The 15930-nt window shown below is 32.9% G+C and overlaps 1 protein-coding gene across 6 annotated transcripts in view; it reads left to right on the top strand.

Annotated features, from left to right (window-relative positions):
- The window catches only part of LOC134245058 (sodium channel protein 1 brain-like), a 58639-nt gene extending 44431 nt beyond the window's left edge, over positions 1-14208 (top strand). For 4 of the 6 annotated variants that reach the window (XM_062727316.1, XM_062727317.1, XM_062727319.1 and 1 more), the window contains exons 12-27: positions 195-439; positions 746-916; positions 1088-1281; positions 1448-1598; positions 1977-2202; positions 2326-2384; positions 2770-3032; positions 4166-4307; positions 4443-4616; positions 5779-5901; positions 6107-6436; positions 6758-6895; positions 7009-7119; positions 7308-7322; positions 8123-8393; positions 10620-14208. In XM_062727316.1, coding sequence (XP_062583300.1) covers positions 195-439; positions 746-916; positions 1088-1281; positions 1448-1598; positions 1977-2202; positions 2326-2384; positions 2770-3032; positions 4166-4307; positions 4443-4616; positions 5779-5901; positions 6107-6436; positions 6758-6895; positions 7009-7119; positions 7308-7322; positions 8123-8393; positions 10620-11884 — 3878 coding nt within the window. In that variant the 3' untranslated portion in view covers positions 11885-14208. Of the gene's footprint in view, positions 1-194; positions 440-745; positions 917-1087; positions 1282-1447; positions 1599-1976; positions 2203-2325; positions 2385-2769; positions 3033-4165; positions 4308-4442; positions 4617-5778; positions 5902-6106; positions 6437-6757; positions 6896-7008; positions 7120-7307; positions 7323-8122; positions 8394-9080; positions 9310-10619 lie in introns of those variants that run through there. The other 2 variants (XM_062727320.1, XM_062727318.1) reach the window with 2 other exon arrangements.
- The last annotated feature ends 1722 nt before the right edge of the window (positions 14209-15930 follow it).

Genomic DNA, 15930 nt, shown 5'->3' with positions numbered 1-15930 from the left:
CAAGTGTTACAATTTCATTTACAGACACACGAGGAAGCAGTTTCATACAAGGAGATCAGTTTCTGACTTATTTCATTTGAAGTCATTTTTCCTTCTTTTCAATTTTGTTTATTGAAATATACATGTATTGCACAGACACCATTTTTTTGTACAGTATATCAAATGTCTTACTGTTTTCTTTTACACCTTGCTAGGTGAGGAAAGCACAGGTAGAAATGAGCCAGGCACTCTGGTGGATCGGAATCACGCCTGTATGGGGAAGTGCTGCTACTGCTTCATTCCCTGGCTGAGACTTCAGAACCTGGTCTTCATATTCGTGTCTGACCCTTTCTTTGACCTGTTCATCACCCTTTGTATTGGGGTCAACACAATCTTTATGGGGTTAGAGTACCACAACATGCCAGACCAACTGGTGACTGCCACAACTGTTGCCAACATTGTATGTAATTTATCATTTAAAGAAAAGGTTCAGAATAAAAATTGATTGTTTGATAATATGATATATTTCACCTTATATGCTCGTATTAAAATTCACTCAATTCTTGACAAACTTTTAAGTTTATTTCATTAATGATGCCAAAATATTTCTCAAATAAAGATAGAGGATTTGTCTTATGCTTGCACATAATTTGAATTATTAAATGTGAGTTGGTGCCATATATTTACAAGTATGGTTTGACCAAATTATTAATTCAAGTCTAAAAAATTACTGTTATTTTAGAACCAATTTTAACATTTTTCTTAGGTCTTTACTGTGATTTTCACCCTTGAGGCAGTGCTAAAATTGACTGCCTTTGGAAAGTTTTACTTTTCCAATGGCTGGAACAACTTTGACCTGGTAATTGTGGCAGCCAGTTGGATAGACTTTGCGCTGGCTGATTTGGATGGTGTCAGTGTCATCAGGACATTCAGATTGGTTAGTGATGTCAGAAGTCCTATTTCTTATTCTATTCTATTTGCTATTGTGATTTTTGTTGTTGTAATCATGTTAAAATTAAAACACTCGAATAAGCTAGGTGTTAAAAATGAGAGGCAAAGTGCAAGCCTTGAAAGAAAATGTTCAATAATTGTAAAATTATCTTTTCAGTTGAGAGTGTTTAAGTTGGCCCAATCTTGGAAAACAATGCGAGTCCTGCTGTCGATCATCATGAGTACGCTTGGGGCACTGGGAAACCTGACGGTCATTCTGGTTATCATTATCTATATATTTGCTGTGATTGGTCTACAGTTGTTCAGGAAGAGCTACACAGAAGATAAATTTGGAGGGGATGGAGTACCAAGGTAATTGATAACAGTCAGTGGAATTTTGATTGGTGGAAATCAAAGTCAGGCATAGCAACAAAACTGGACTTTTCTTTGTTGATGTTTCTTTCAAACTTCAAAATATCTATTTTTCTTAGTTGAATTAAAAAAAAATGAACTAATATTGGCTGTTCCTTCGCTCTAGATGGAATTTCAATTCCTTTTTCCATGCTCTGATGTTGATTTTCCGTATCCTTTGTGGAGAATGGATTGAGGAGCTGTGGAATTGTATGCGAGCAGCTGATGAACTGTGTATGGTGGTCTTCCTGCCAACTCTAGTCTTTGGATACTTTATTGTAAGTGGAAAAAAGTCCCTTTTAATTTTTTGATGAGAATAGGTTTGATATGGATTTCTTTTTTCTAAATCCATTCAAATAACATAAGAACAGTTACTTCAAAGTTGAGAACTATAATTAGTAACAACACATGTACCATATTTTTACAATACCTTATTTTCCCTTGGTGGGTGTTCGATATTATTACATGTATCTATAGATGAGACAAAATTTTCACAAAATCGTGTTATTTGTGTATAATTATAATCCTTGCTTATTAAAAATACACAGAATGAATTTATCACAAGCAGAGGATTTTCATGTATCCACCGGTATGTGAAAGTACACTTGAGAAAGAGTTGAAATTTTTCAATTTATATATAATTATATTTTGAATAGGTTCTGAATCTTTTCTTGGCCTTACTGCTGAATGCTTTTGGAAGTGAATCTTTGAAAGGATCTGATGATAATGAAGAGGATGACAAGCTTGCACTGGCGTTTGGCAGGATAAAGCAATTCTGCTGTTGCTGCTGTAACCGATTCAAGAAAACCCCACGGACAGCCTCGGTAGGACCCGATGATTTAGACGAGGAAAAACAAATTGGCATGACAGATTTAGACAATGGTAAGGTCATCTGAAATCATTTGGATTTTATCAATCTCTTTGAATTTTGACTTGCATAAATTTTGTATTTACATGTGTTTGAATTTTAATGTTCATAAACTTTGTTTTTGTTTTTTTTAACAGACACCAAAGATAAGAAAGCTTTAGCCAATGGGACATTAAAAGCAAATGGCATCAATCATGTAAGAAAGTTTTTTTTAATAATAATAGTGTGGTAAAAAAAAATGATTTTGAAATAGTTGTGTTTTATTACCTAAAACAGATGAATCAATGCATTATTTTTTTATCCATCCTGTAAAAACACAAATATTTTATCCTAACTGGCTTATCTAGTCAAAGGGAAATAATTATGGTTGATGTGGGTAATATTGACCTTCGCCTACCAAAACAACAAACAAATTTGTTTAAAAATTCAGTCCAATATTCCAGAGTTCATATTTGGAACAGTTTACCTTAAATATAGGATGTGCACCAAGTCTGCCAGTCTTTAAATGAAATGTAGAAAAATATATCTTCATCAACAGAACTTGATTACCTGTGATTTATATCTTTTGCACATTGTTATAGGATAAGGGAGAGGTGGACAAAGCATTCGATGCAAAAAGAGACAAATTTTCTGATTTTGATGCTGCAAGAAAAGCCTCCAAAGCAAAGGACTCTACAGCCAGTAATGCTGGTAGCACTTCAAAGGCCGGAGAAACCAAGGATAAAAAGGATGGAAAAGACAAAGACGGTATGACCCTGGGCGATGAAGCCAATGACATGGATGATGATGATGAAAACAAAGAAACAGTTGTGGAGGACTGCCTTCCAGGATTCTGCATGAAAAAGTGAGTACAATGTTCATCAAGGTTTAAAATTAACTGTGTCTAATGAATAATTTCACTTCACACAGGTTTAATTTTTATAAGAATTGATTGTTCACAGTTTTGTTTAAAGGAATGATTTCTTCACATTTTGAATGCAATGTAAGGACTTAAAATTTAATTTTCACAATACTTTACAATATTGTCATTTGTTTCACTCTAACAGATGTTTGAAATTGACCCGGTAAGAAATAAACTTTTAAAAAGTACTGAGATTTTCTTGTGTGTGTTTTAACAATTATAGCTAAAAAAGGAACTTTAAAACGTGTAGCACTAATTTGCACAGTTACAATCCATGAAGTATAAAGTCATTTTCATGCCATGATTTTAGTATTATATAACCATATCTTGTATAATTTAATAAATGTTTCACCATATACCACATATTTTTTAACATTTTCAACTACCAATATACTGAATAGATAGTTTTCGATGGACCTAAATTTAGCAAAAGTTACCTCCATTTGGTCGCTATATTGGAGGTCGACTCGGTGAGTTTTCCTCTTTGTCTTACCAAGTTTAAGAAAATATAGCAGAAATATTTGGTGGAAAATCTTTATTAAATAATTTTTTTTAAATAAAGGAGGCTTCCAAAAATTTATATACTTCAGAAGAATGATTCCTAATTCAAAATTGCAGATATAAAAATTTTAAAATTGGTTGAACAATGAAGGAATATGAGCATTTGGACCTCCAGTATGGCGGCCAACGGGAGGTAACTTTTGCTAAATTTAGGTCCATCGAAAACTATCTTTAACCTTTATAATTGTATGGGTATTGTATGCATCATCATGGACCATCAATGCCAAATACCGTAGCCTGCTTTAGTTTTTTTTGTTTTTCATGTTTAATAAATAGAAATATTTAGTCAAGTAGAGCACAATATCATACAGTTATTTCTTCTTTTTTTAATAAAAAAAGAAGACTGATTTACTTTTGAAAAAGCACATGTTTACTTTTTGGTTTTGTTAGTTAATGGAGCTGAAAATCAGGTGGTTTTTTTTTGCTTTCTTTTATTTTTTATTTTCAATAAAAGTTGAGTTGTTAGTAATTAGTAATTACGCATAGCTGTGATATTCTATCCTTTTATTATCCAGCCATGCCCTCTGGTCAGATTTTGATGAATCCAACTTTGGGAAGAAATGGTACAAACTGCGATACACAATGTGTAAAATTGTAGAGCACAAAGCTTTTGAATACAGCATTCTTGTGTGCATTGCCCTAAGCAGTATGTCCTTGGTAAGTACTTACTAAAACTGATCTGTTGGGTACACAGTGCAAGGATTCCATTATAGAAGCTTTCAATGTTTACAGAGTAGTGTAAGTGAGCTAGTATGAATTTCTTTTGCCTGACTCTTGTTTTATGTACTGTAGGCCTTTGAGGATGTCTATCTCTACACTCGTCCAGAGCTGGAAGCTGCTCTCTACTATTCAAACATTGTCTTCGCTGTGCTGTTCACAATTGAAATGTTAATGAAATGGGTTGCTCTAGGCTTCAAAAAATACTTCACAAGTTTCTGGACAATTCTAGATTTCTTCATTGTTGTGGTGAGTAATCGAAGTATCTGTTAATTTTAGTTTTAACCTCCATTGCAGTTGGACATTTAATTGAATGTATGTTGATATGCTTTGTGGTATTTCGGAGTTGGATTTTTTTTTATTTTTAAAGACCATCTCAGAAACTGTACGATAATTTTTTTGTGGTTAAAAGTTCCATTTATGAGTGAGCAGATATACTCTATTAAATAAACATATCGTCAATACTTGTTATTCCTCAAACTCAACTGGGCAGGGAAAAGACAAAAGATATTCAATAATTCAAGATACCAAAGTTAAAATACCTAAAGAAAGGGTGGTTTGGACTTCCATCTCTCCATAACATATCTGTGGTATTTGAGATTCCAAATTTCCACTGCATGTTTTTCCATCCACTGAAAAAATTAAACATTTCCTAATCTTTCTTCTTCATTCAACATTATGTAGAAAGTATTGTACTTGTATAAGTTGTAAGTAGGGATGTCAACGAATAGTCGACTATTCATCGAATAATGAAACGACATTCGATTATTCAAAATTGGAAAAGTGTCCTTCCTCAAACTATATAGTGTACGTCCTCAGACGAAAAAGAGCTCAAACACAGTCATAGTAAATAAATAATTTTCGAAAAGCGTACATACAGAAAGTTCAGTACCCAGGTAATTACATATCGCAATAATTATTTCTCAATCACTGACCTTTTTGTTATTGTAGTAAATTATGCAACGCTATATACTGGACATTGAAAATTATTTAATTGACTTGTACCAATTATATTTATAATCCCTAGGAATTTCAAATGCTAGGAACACACAATATTTACATAGTTGTGAAGTTTTTAAACCTCAATAATTATTGATAAAATAATTATCGTACTTAAAAGACATTTTGATAACTGGGGCAATCATTCATTGAATAAGAAGTATTTAACAATATCACCAGAAGTGTGGATAGTGTGTATTAACAATTCCGATTTTCCAATTTATTTTAATTAATAAGCTTTCAAAACAATGTGTTATCAAAAAATGCTCAGAATAGTCGACTATCGTTCGAATAATGCAACCGAATGTTCGACTAAAGAACATGAATATTTTGACATCCCTAGTTGTAAGTAAAAGTTTTTTCAGCTCTCATGGTATTGAAACTCTCAGGATTACTTTATATTTCATTGTAGATCTCCTTGGCCAGTTTGATAGCTGATGCTGCTGGAGGTGAAGACATCTCTGCCTTTAGATCCCTGAGGACACTACGTGCATTTAGACCTCTTAGAGCAATATCAAGATGGCAGAGCATGAGGGTAAGTCAGATATATTGAGTTATTAACCAGCATGAGGGTAAGTCAGATATATTTAGGTATTATCCAGCATGAGGGTAAGTCAGATATATTGAGATAATTAATATAGTATCTAGATATTTTATATAAAAACCATACATTGTTGAACTGAGATAAATATTTATGGTATACATGTATTTAGCAAAACAGGATTCTCTTTATCTATCAGATTGTGGTGAATGCTCTGATGCTGGCTATCCCCGCCATTCTGAATGTCTTGGTTGTGTGTATGGTGTTCTGGCTGATCTTCAGTATTATGGGAGTCCAGTTCCTCTCCGGTCGATTTTACAAGTGTAAGGATGCTAGTGGTGAGGTGCTCCTCCCCAGTGTTGTTGCTAACAAAACCCAGTGCCTGGCAATGGCTGCCACCCACAATTACACCTGGGTCAACTCAAATATTAATTTTGACAATGTTTTAAGTGGCTATCTAGCTTTGTTCCAAGTAGCCACCTATGAGGGATGGATGGAAGTTATGGATGATGCAGTAGACAGTACAGAAGTAAGTATAGTCTACTTACTAAATGCAAATACATGGTTTCTATGTTCTTGGCATGGGGAGGCATTGATCAATATTCATAGTAAAGTGAAAACTTAAGGAAGGTCTAAGGTCAGATACAAATTACTATGTTCAATAATTGATTGGATCCATTCTTTGAATATACATGTATATGGAAATTATCAATTAACTCACTTAAACAACATATACTTATTCATATTTTGGGGAGTACTTATGGGACAACATTTACATTCTTTTCATGAACTATTAATTGATGAATCCTGATGATTATGAATGCTATCTATGAACATCTTAATTTGACAGGTGGACCAGCAGCCGAGCTTTGAGAACAACCTATACATGTACCTCTACTTTGTGGCTTTTATCATCTTTGGGTCGTTCTTTACCCTCAACTTGATTATTGGTGTCATTATTGACAACTTCAATGCCTTAAAGAAAAAGGTTTGTTCAACTTAAGTTTTTTTCAAGCAGTTTTTAGTTTAATAGTGAAAACTTTGTTTCAAGAAATAGAAAAAGAGACTTTTTGTAATTGCTTTTATATTTGTTTTCTATAGTATGATGGCAGTGCTTTAGATATGTTCTTAACACAAGGTCAGAAAAATTACATGAACACCTTGAAGAAGCTGGGATCAAAAAAGCCTCAGAAAACCATCAAAAGACCAAAGGTAAACTGAATAGTAATGATAAGCTAACAATGCATAGGCATGTGTCATCATTTATGAAAATTGGCTGCACAAACTGATTCTTACAATTACATGTATTTTAAATACACTTTATAATTGCATATTTGATGCTTGGTATTGTACGCATGTTACATTCAGTGATGAATCCATAAGTTTATGCAATATTTCAGGCTCGAGGTTGTTTGGTGAGTCGGGATGAGTTAAAGCGTAGGAGATCTCCTGAGACTGGTTCTAGTCTTAGACTCAATTTCTAATTTGAACTATCATTCAGTATTGAGGAATTGAAAATTTAAATATTTGATAAAAGAAAAAAAAAACAAATAAAAAATAGAACGTGCTGTAGACTTGTGTATCAAAGTGTGCTTTGAGAATTCTCTGTAGCATGAGTTGTTAGAATCCTGTATAAATTTCAGTCTGTCAGTTTGCATGTACAGGATCAGACCTCTGTGTAATGAAATGATGTACAGTGTTTGACATCTGTTTCAATGTCTTGCTATTTTTTATTCATTTTTTTCTGTCAGAAGGAGGTGAGCTTTGCAATATAAAAGGATTTTTTTTATTTTCAATTTTTTTCTTTGTAACCATGCATGTTTTTTTATTATATTTCCACAATATGTCCATGCGTGTACAAAATGCATGTTTGTATATACAGTTTAGGTCCTTTAGAATAAACTTAACTTTCATGAAATTAAATATATTACTAAAATCGAGATTTTGAGATTTGTTTAGTCCTAGAGTCAAAGGTAAATAGAAAGTGTAATAGTTTAGCTGGGTTTCAGTCTTGATATGCTGAATAAGTCACATGTATTTCATTCAGAACTTTATTTTCTTGTATTTTCACAAAACAAAGTTTTTGTCTTCAAAATATTTAACAATTAGAATGTCATTCAGGAGCAAGTCAATTATTGTTCCATTTTTGATTCTCTTAGAGAAAAATATGAAGCTCCTTTATTTGACATTAATTAAACTGATGCCATTCTTTCAGGCGGCATGCCAAGCGGTCTTCTATGATGTTGCAGTGAGCACCAAGTTTGACCTGTGTATAGTGATAGTGATTTTCATGAACATGATCGCTATGGCTGTAGACCACTACAAGATGACCGAATATGTCTCCAACATCTTGGACATCCTCAACATCTTGTTCACCACTATCTTTACCCTGGAAAGTGTGATCAAGATAATCGGGTTGCGGCATCACTATTTTCGACAACCATGGAATGTGTTCGACTTTGTAGTTGTGGTCGTATCACTTGTCAGTAAGTATAGAAAACAATTACAGACCATATCAAAATTTGTAATCTAACACTCTAAAAGTCCAATTTCTATCTAAAAATTCCAGATCTCCTATCCCTTTCCTATCCTCATAACTGAAGATGTATGTGTTGATTGAAGGTTTAATACCCAAAGCAATAATGTTACAAATTAGTTAACAATCCAATCTTTTAACTTCAATTTATCCTGGTGAACACATTTTAATAAGCATTTTTCAGTAGTTGTTGCCTTGGTACAGGGGGCTGCTAATGTTTGAAGCTAAGCAGGCTATATTGTTTTCTCTAATGTACATTTTTTTGGACTTGTTTCTTCAAAACGTTCCCAAATAATATATTTCAAATAAATGAGAGCACTTTTCAAGCATGCAAGCATGATAGCATGAAATTTTGAGTTAACATACAGTAAATGTGATTTTCTTTTCAACACAATGCCATAAAATGTTTTGCAAGTTCATATATTTTGCTTAGCACATAGCATCTGCATAAAATATAGTAAATATGTATAAACTTACTTAGCTAGTGTTCTTGCTTGTTGATCTTGCATGACAAAGAAGTATTAATGTGAGAAAATATTAGTCATATACATACTATAAAAATTGTACCAATAATTAAATGCTTTCAAGTTCAGGAAACTTGTCGTGAATGTTGATCATTTTTCTTGTAATTCTTTAGTAATATTAGTCGAGGCAGCAGGTAAAATATATCTCCGGTAGTGAATTGTGACCTGGTTATATTTTGTAGACGTGCACATTTTTGTAGTAAAATGTATAAGCAAACCCACACCAAAAAGCCATTCGCCAATTTACAACTATGTTGTATAAGCTTGATTAGTAGAATTTTTGGGGAAAACTCTAAATGGCATTTATTTTATGTATTTTTTCTCCCCCAATATAAACGTTATTACTAAGTCAAGAAAACAAGTAAAGAAAGAAGCATTAATTCTAACCTTCCCTGGCTTAGCAGTATTAAAATTTCTCTGTTAGTTTCTTGTAAGAAGTGTTTTCTGCTTTTTCCTGGCTCAATCTTTTCTTCTTCTGTGAAGTTTCTACTGCACATATCCTAATGCAAGCTTCATTGGCACGTTATTTGCTTTCCTGTTTACCCCTCCTGCAAATTTCATCTATCCCTTCAAATGTCTATACTACATGTTGATATTTATTTTTGTTGTTGACAATTTTTTAGTGTTTTTTCTGTAAATCATTAATTGCAATTTGTTTTTCTTAATCTGTAGCCCTTCTGTAGAGTAGGAATAATTCACAAGAAAAGGCCAAAGAACTCACTATAAAATGTACAGGAAAATCCAATTTTTCAGTTATGGCCAACATATTTTTATGCCTCTTCTGAATTAAAGATCTGAGGGTATATCTTTGGTTTGTTTCCTAAAGATCTAGCTATAATTTTTGAAAGAATTGGACTGGGGGGGGGGGCTTTCCTCATGACCTTGACCTTGGAGTTTGATCTATTTCTCAGAAATTTATTTAACCTTAACCTAAGTCATAACATTTGAACAGTTGGGGCTTGGGTTTTGATATTTCACATACCGGTACATGTGTAATTCTTGTGAGAAGACTTTTCTTTTGATACCAACATTTTTTACCTCTGACATTGCATGAACTTGGAGTTTAACCTTTTTTTAAAATTTAAATTTTGACTACAACTTCTGACAAGTTGATGCTAGGGCTTTAATATTTCACATGGTATACAGTATTCCTTATCACACCTTTTTTTATACCAACATTTTTAACCTCATGACCCTGACTATGAGTTTAACCTACTTTTGAAAGACTTAAACCATATTAATGAGCTGTCAAATGGGGTATCAGTGTTTCCAAAACAAATCCTTTTTTGATTCTGTTTGGTTTTTTTTAAAGCTTAAGATTCCAAAACTCACAAAAAAAATCTACAAAACAAGAATTTTAATAATTCTTTACTGTTTTGCTATCTTATATTTAGTTGTTTATTTTTTTTTTTTAGATGTGCTATATGCTTTTAATCTCCTGAAATTAATTTTAAAAAATATTGCTTATGGTTAACAGAAATTATTGTAAAAAATTTTAATTTATATAGTTCTTGTTTTGTAGAAAATCATCTATTTCATATCTGTCAAATGATTTTTTAAACATATTTTTTTTAATCAAAGACCAGCACTTAAAATTTTCACTTATGTTTCAACGGAGCAATTAATCATTTTTTTAAATTCTTGTCTTGCAGGTATTATATTGGAAGACCTTCTTGCAAGCATCTTTAATCCAACCTTGCTTCGGGTTTTTAGGGTGTTCAGGATAGGGAGGGTACTAAGATTGATTAAGGCTGCTAAGGGCATACGGAAGCTTCTGTTTGCCCTTATTATCTCCCTTCCAGCTCTCATCAACATCGGAGCTCTGCTGTGTCTCATTATGTATATCTATGCCATCATTGGAATGTCTTTGTTTGGAAACATGAAGATCGAACTTCCATTGGATGATACTGTGAATTTCCAGACTTTTGCCAGCAGTTTTGTGTTACTTCTCCGTCTTTCAACATCTGCTGGTTGGAATGACATTTTGGAGACTATGTTTCTACAACCACCAGACTGCGATCCAGATTATGCTACTCGGCCCGAGGGAGGTGGAAAATTCAAATATTCCACAGGGGATTGTGGATCTCCAGCGTTTGGAGTGTTTTATATGGTGTCGTACATTCTGATTATATTCTTAGTGGTGATTAACATGTACATTGCGATTATTTTGGAAAACTTCAATCAGGCCCATGAGGCAGAAGAAGTTGGAATAACAGAAGATGACTTTGATGAATTTTATGTGGTTTGGGAAAAATATGATCCTTTAGCCACTCAGTTTATTAAATATGAACATCTATCTCACTTTGTAGGGGATTTAGACCCACCATTAGGCATACCTAGGCCCAATGAAATTGCTTTAGTGGCATTTGATCTTCCAATTGTTGAAGGAGACAAAATTCACTGCTTAGATGTGTTGATTGCTTTATGTAAAAATGTGTTAGGTCGTGTGGAAGAAACGGAGGAATTCAAAGAGCTAAAATCTCAGATGGAGGAAAAGTTCCAGGAGACTTTCCCAACTCGTGTGAACACAAGCAAAACCTCAAGTACAATGCAGAAAAAGAAAGAGGATGTAGCGGCCAAGACACTTCAGAATGCTTGGAGAACATTCAAAACGCAGAAACAGCTGCGAAATCTTACCAAGATGGCAATGCAAAAAGCAGAGGCTGATGAAAATGAGAAAAACTCTAAGACACGTGGAGCCAGTCTTGCTAATCTTGGCAAACGTCTAAATAGTGCTCTGAGCAATTTCTTCAGCTCATCTCGGCCAAGTAGTGCAACAAGTAGACACAGTATCAAAAGTCAAACCACAGTGACCACACCAGGAAATTCTCAAAGGAAATCCAAAAGTACTTTACAAGTTCCTGCGGTTGGTCCAATCTATCCAGCCAAAGGCTCTGATAAAGAGTTGGAATTATGATATCATTGAAAGAGAAAATGTGGTGCAATTTATTCTAATGCTGTAGTAGATTTACCAAAAATGTACACCTGTAAGATTTAACTTCAGAGTGCTACATTAAGGTCTTAAACAGGGCATTTCCCTCTGTGTGAAATGCATAAAACTCAGTATTTTGAAAAAAAATCTATGACTTTTGTAGCTTTTGACTGAATCTGTGTGTACTGAATGTTTTGTATGAGGTGATTTTGGTTGGGAGTGCATTTAACAGTAAATCCCATTACCGAAGCTGCAAACAGGAGATGGGTTTTAATTGTGATCCCAAACTGGGAATTCATATTTTCACATTTATATATTATTGTAAGATTACTGTGTCAAAACTCACTGATGCCAAAAATATTTGATCAAAATGTGATAATATTGCAGTACTAGTATTGTATTATTGAATTGTGTTTCAACGAAAAAAAAAGAAATCCATCTGTGCTAATATTGACCTGTTCTTTTTAGTATTGTTTTGTCATTAAGTGTCTCCATGATTAAAGGAGGACATTGGTTTTTGTGACTGCTTTGTTTGTGTTTGTGATGAGACTAAAAAAAAATAATTTGGGTATTTGAGTCAGAAGGAAAGAATGTGTGTATTATTATAAGGATTTATGGGGGGAAATATTGATTTTCCCTTACAGAGATGGATTTTATGAATGTTCTTTTATTTTATGCAGCATTATATTTCAATCCGCAAGAAAAGTCAAAGGTTTTTAGTGTAGAAAATTTGAATAATATTTACCTGTATAAAAATGTATATCTTTTATTTTATGGAAGTTGAATTTTAGGTGGCTTTATTCACAAATAATTTTAACATAAAGAACAAACAATGTGGATACCAGCATGTTTTCCCTTGATAATGGTTCATGATTTTTTTTTTTATTATTTTGCTCTGTAAATTTGGAGACATGATAGTTATAAAAAATGGCTGTGACGTGTATGTCAGACTGCACAGAATATACTTACACTTGTGTATCTTTGATGCAAGTCAAGCTGCGTAAATGTACTTTACAATATTTGTAGATAAATTTCTTTACTTTGATGTGAATAAAGCTAACAGATTGTAAAGGTATGATTGTGTCTAATGAAGTTATGATTCTTGTACATGTACCTCTTAACTCCCTTTGAATAATGATCTCCATACAAATTTTAAATGTCATTATGCAATTATCGGCACCAAAAATACAAATGTACTTGACAAATCCTTTTATTTTTCCAATGGATCATAATAAATATTTTTTTACAATTGATCATAAATTCACTCTTAAAAATAATATTCAAATAAAAGGTGATTTTTTTTGTTTATTTTCAAAACCATTCAAAAACCTGCAGTGAAATTTAAAACTTGTTTCAAGTGCTCTAGCTTGAAAAGGTTTGATTTTTAGTAGGAAAAATAAAAGATGAATTAAGCTTTCATTCATTCATACAAATTGTAATATTTTCTTATTGACATTCACATGCTCTTTTAGTTGAATTTGATGTTGTACCTATGTAGAAAAAATTTATTTTGGTGCGTCAACTTATAGATTCTCAGTATTATTTGACAAAACACTGTGATAATATTATGCATGGTGATGACTGTTATATTAATGGTTATAAATCAAACACCAATTTGTCTGCTGGTCTGACAATGCACTGTAGATTAACTCATTTATCCTCCCTACATACAGCGCCCACCACAGGTTTTCTCTGATAGAAAGTTGTGATTTTAAATGTAGTATCCGTCCATAACTAATTGCATTTTAATATTTATGTTTGTTATTTTACATTTGTTTTTATTAATTTACATGAGCACAGTTATGTATTGAGGATAATGAATATGCATGAATACATAACTATTATTCCTTTACAAAGAAGATATTGATATGAATGTGATATTTTTGTTATCGCCTTGTGCAAGTTGTTTTTATCTAACCAGGTTATTAATCTCAAAGGCCTGAAGTTAGAGTGACCCATGGTTTGTGTCATGTGATGTCCATTTACAACAGTTAAACTTTCACTACGCTCCTCCCCCTTTGTTTCCTTTCTTTGTTAATGTGTTGGTTAGTTGTGGAGATTTTTTCATTACTCATCAAGCTTTCACAAAAGTCAAACCTTAATTACAAAGCCAAATGTAGATTTGTTTTTATTTTCTCAGTAACTATTGTAAATAACTTAATTGTGCTTCACAAACTTTGTGTAAGGAGGCATATAGTATGTTTTTATTTTTTTCAGTTCTGAGCTCTGATGTTCACCTCTTTAATTTCCATCACAAGTATTCTGTGGCATATGTCAACATTTTACCAAATAAATTGTTTTGCATTAAACTTGTTTTATTTCTATTTATTTGACTCTGAGGTCAAGCTCAAGAGATCAAAAATGTTTTCAAAAGAAAGAATTTGTATCAGTTGCAATGATCATTCTGAAAACTGTAAGCCCAAGAACCAACACTTAAATAGTGATGGCCAGAATAAATGTTTTTAAAAATTGGGACGGACTCCAGGACCAACAGGTCAAAATCAATCTAGGGAAAAGAAATGTCACAAGAAATATGAAAGCCCTAGTACGAACTGGTCAAAAGTTATGGCCAAGAATTAAGGTTTTATTTAAAAAAAAAAAAAAGGCGAAATGCCAAGGTCAAAAAATCAATTATGTTGCTATCCAAAGGAAGATTTAGTCACAAGGAATACACCTGTGAAATATATAAGTTCTAACACTACTTGTTCAAAAGATAAGGTCAAGGTTAACTAAGTTAAAGGGTCACAAGGTCAAAAAGTAAATATTTATACAGAAGGAAGGGTCTTGTTTTGAATACACATGTAAAGTATGAAAGCCCTAGCAGTAGCACCATTTGTTCAAAAGTTATGGTCATAGTTAAAATCGGGTAATTTTTTTGCAAAAGTTGACCAACATTCAAGGTCAAGAGCTCAAATATAGATAATTTTCCAATCAGATATATACATACCCTATGAAAGGTATTCATAAATGAAATATTAGAGCGCCATAACTTTAACTAATCAAAAGTTATGGCCAAGGTAAAAGTTTTTGCGAACAAACAGATTAATTTCAGACATACAGACGGACGGAGAGGACAAAAACTATATAGCCACGAATCTCCGATTAAAGGGGCATAAAAATTTGATGAATGGGTTGTATAACAATTTTTGACTAATTTCGTAATGAAATATAGTAAGCTCCTTAAATATCAAAAAAAATTCGGTACTCGTATATGCGACATTGTGTCGTTTGTAAACCCTATAGGCTAACTCTTAAAAGATTTTGCACATATTATTGATATTGTGACTAAATCTTGCAAATATTTTCCTCTTACCGAACAAACATTATTCAAGTTACCCAATTAAATATAAACTTATTAAAATATCGCTGATCTGTGAGCAAAAAAACAACAACAAAAAAACCAATGCGTTATTTATTCTTAAAATTTGTTTTCTTTCAATACAATTATTTGGGTAGCTAAAATGCTGACATGAACAACGCAAAATTCCTTAATGCGCAATTTGTGAAAAGCCGATTATCCTTGGCCTGAATATTTTATTTACCTACGATATCGACACAAACACCCGAACCTGTGTCTAGTAGATCCTAGGAAACACAAACAGGACTGACAGGCCACTCTGCTCACCCGAACTTCTGTCATAAATCTGAAAGAAGAAGCAGAGTTTGGGGGGGGGGGGGGGAGGAGGGGGGTTAATTATATTTGTGAAATTTATGTCAACATGAAAAAAGAGCCTCCTCATTTAAAACAGTTAACTGATCTGTTTTATCAGGTGGCATTTTTAAAATCTCACTTTCCCCTGTCTTTATTTGTGTTTGAGTTGGTGAGGACGTCCATTTTGCCCGAATGCACAATATGATAAAGACACGGCGGTGAGATACAAGTTTGTATCAATTAGCATTCAAGTTAATTTAAACAACTGATACTAATAAACACTTGGAATACATGTATATCGAGAGCAAATAAACTACTACATTAGCACTTGAACTTTAATCTATAATCATAGGATCAAAGGGAGACAAATAAAGTTGTT

Source organism: Saccostrea cucullata, unplaced genomic scaffold, assembly GCF_032062105.1.
Source record: "Saccostrea cucullata isolate Sc308-1 unplaced genomic scaffold, CSIRO_AGI_Scuc_v1 ctg494, whole genome shotgun sequence".
Taxonomy (NCBI): Eukaryota; Metazoa; Mollusca; class Bivalvia; order Ostreida; family Ostreidae; genus Saccostrea; species Saccostrea cuccullata.
Note: the sequence above shows the minus strand (reverse complement) of the source record. Positions and strands in the feature narration are given on the sequence as shown.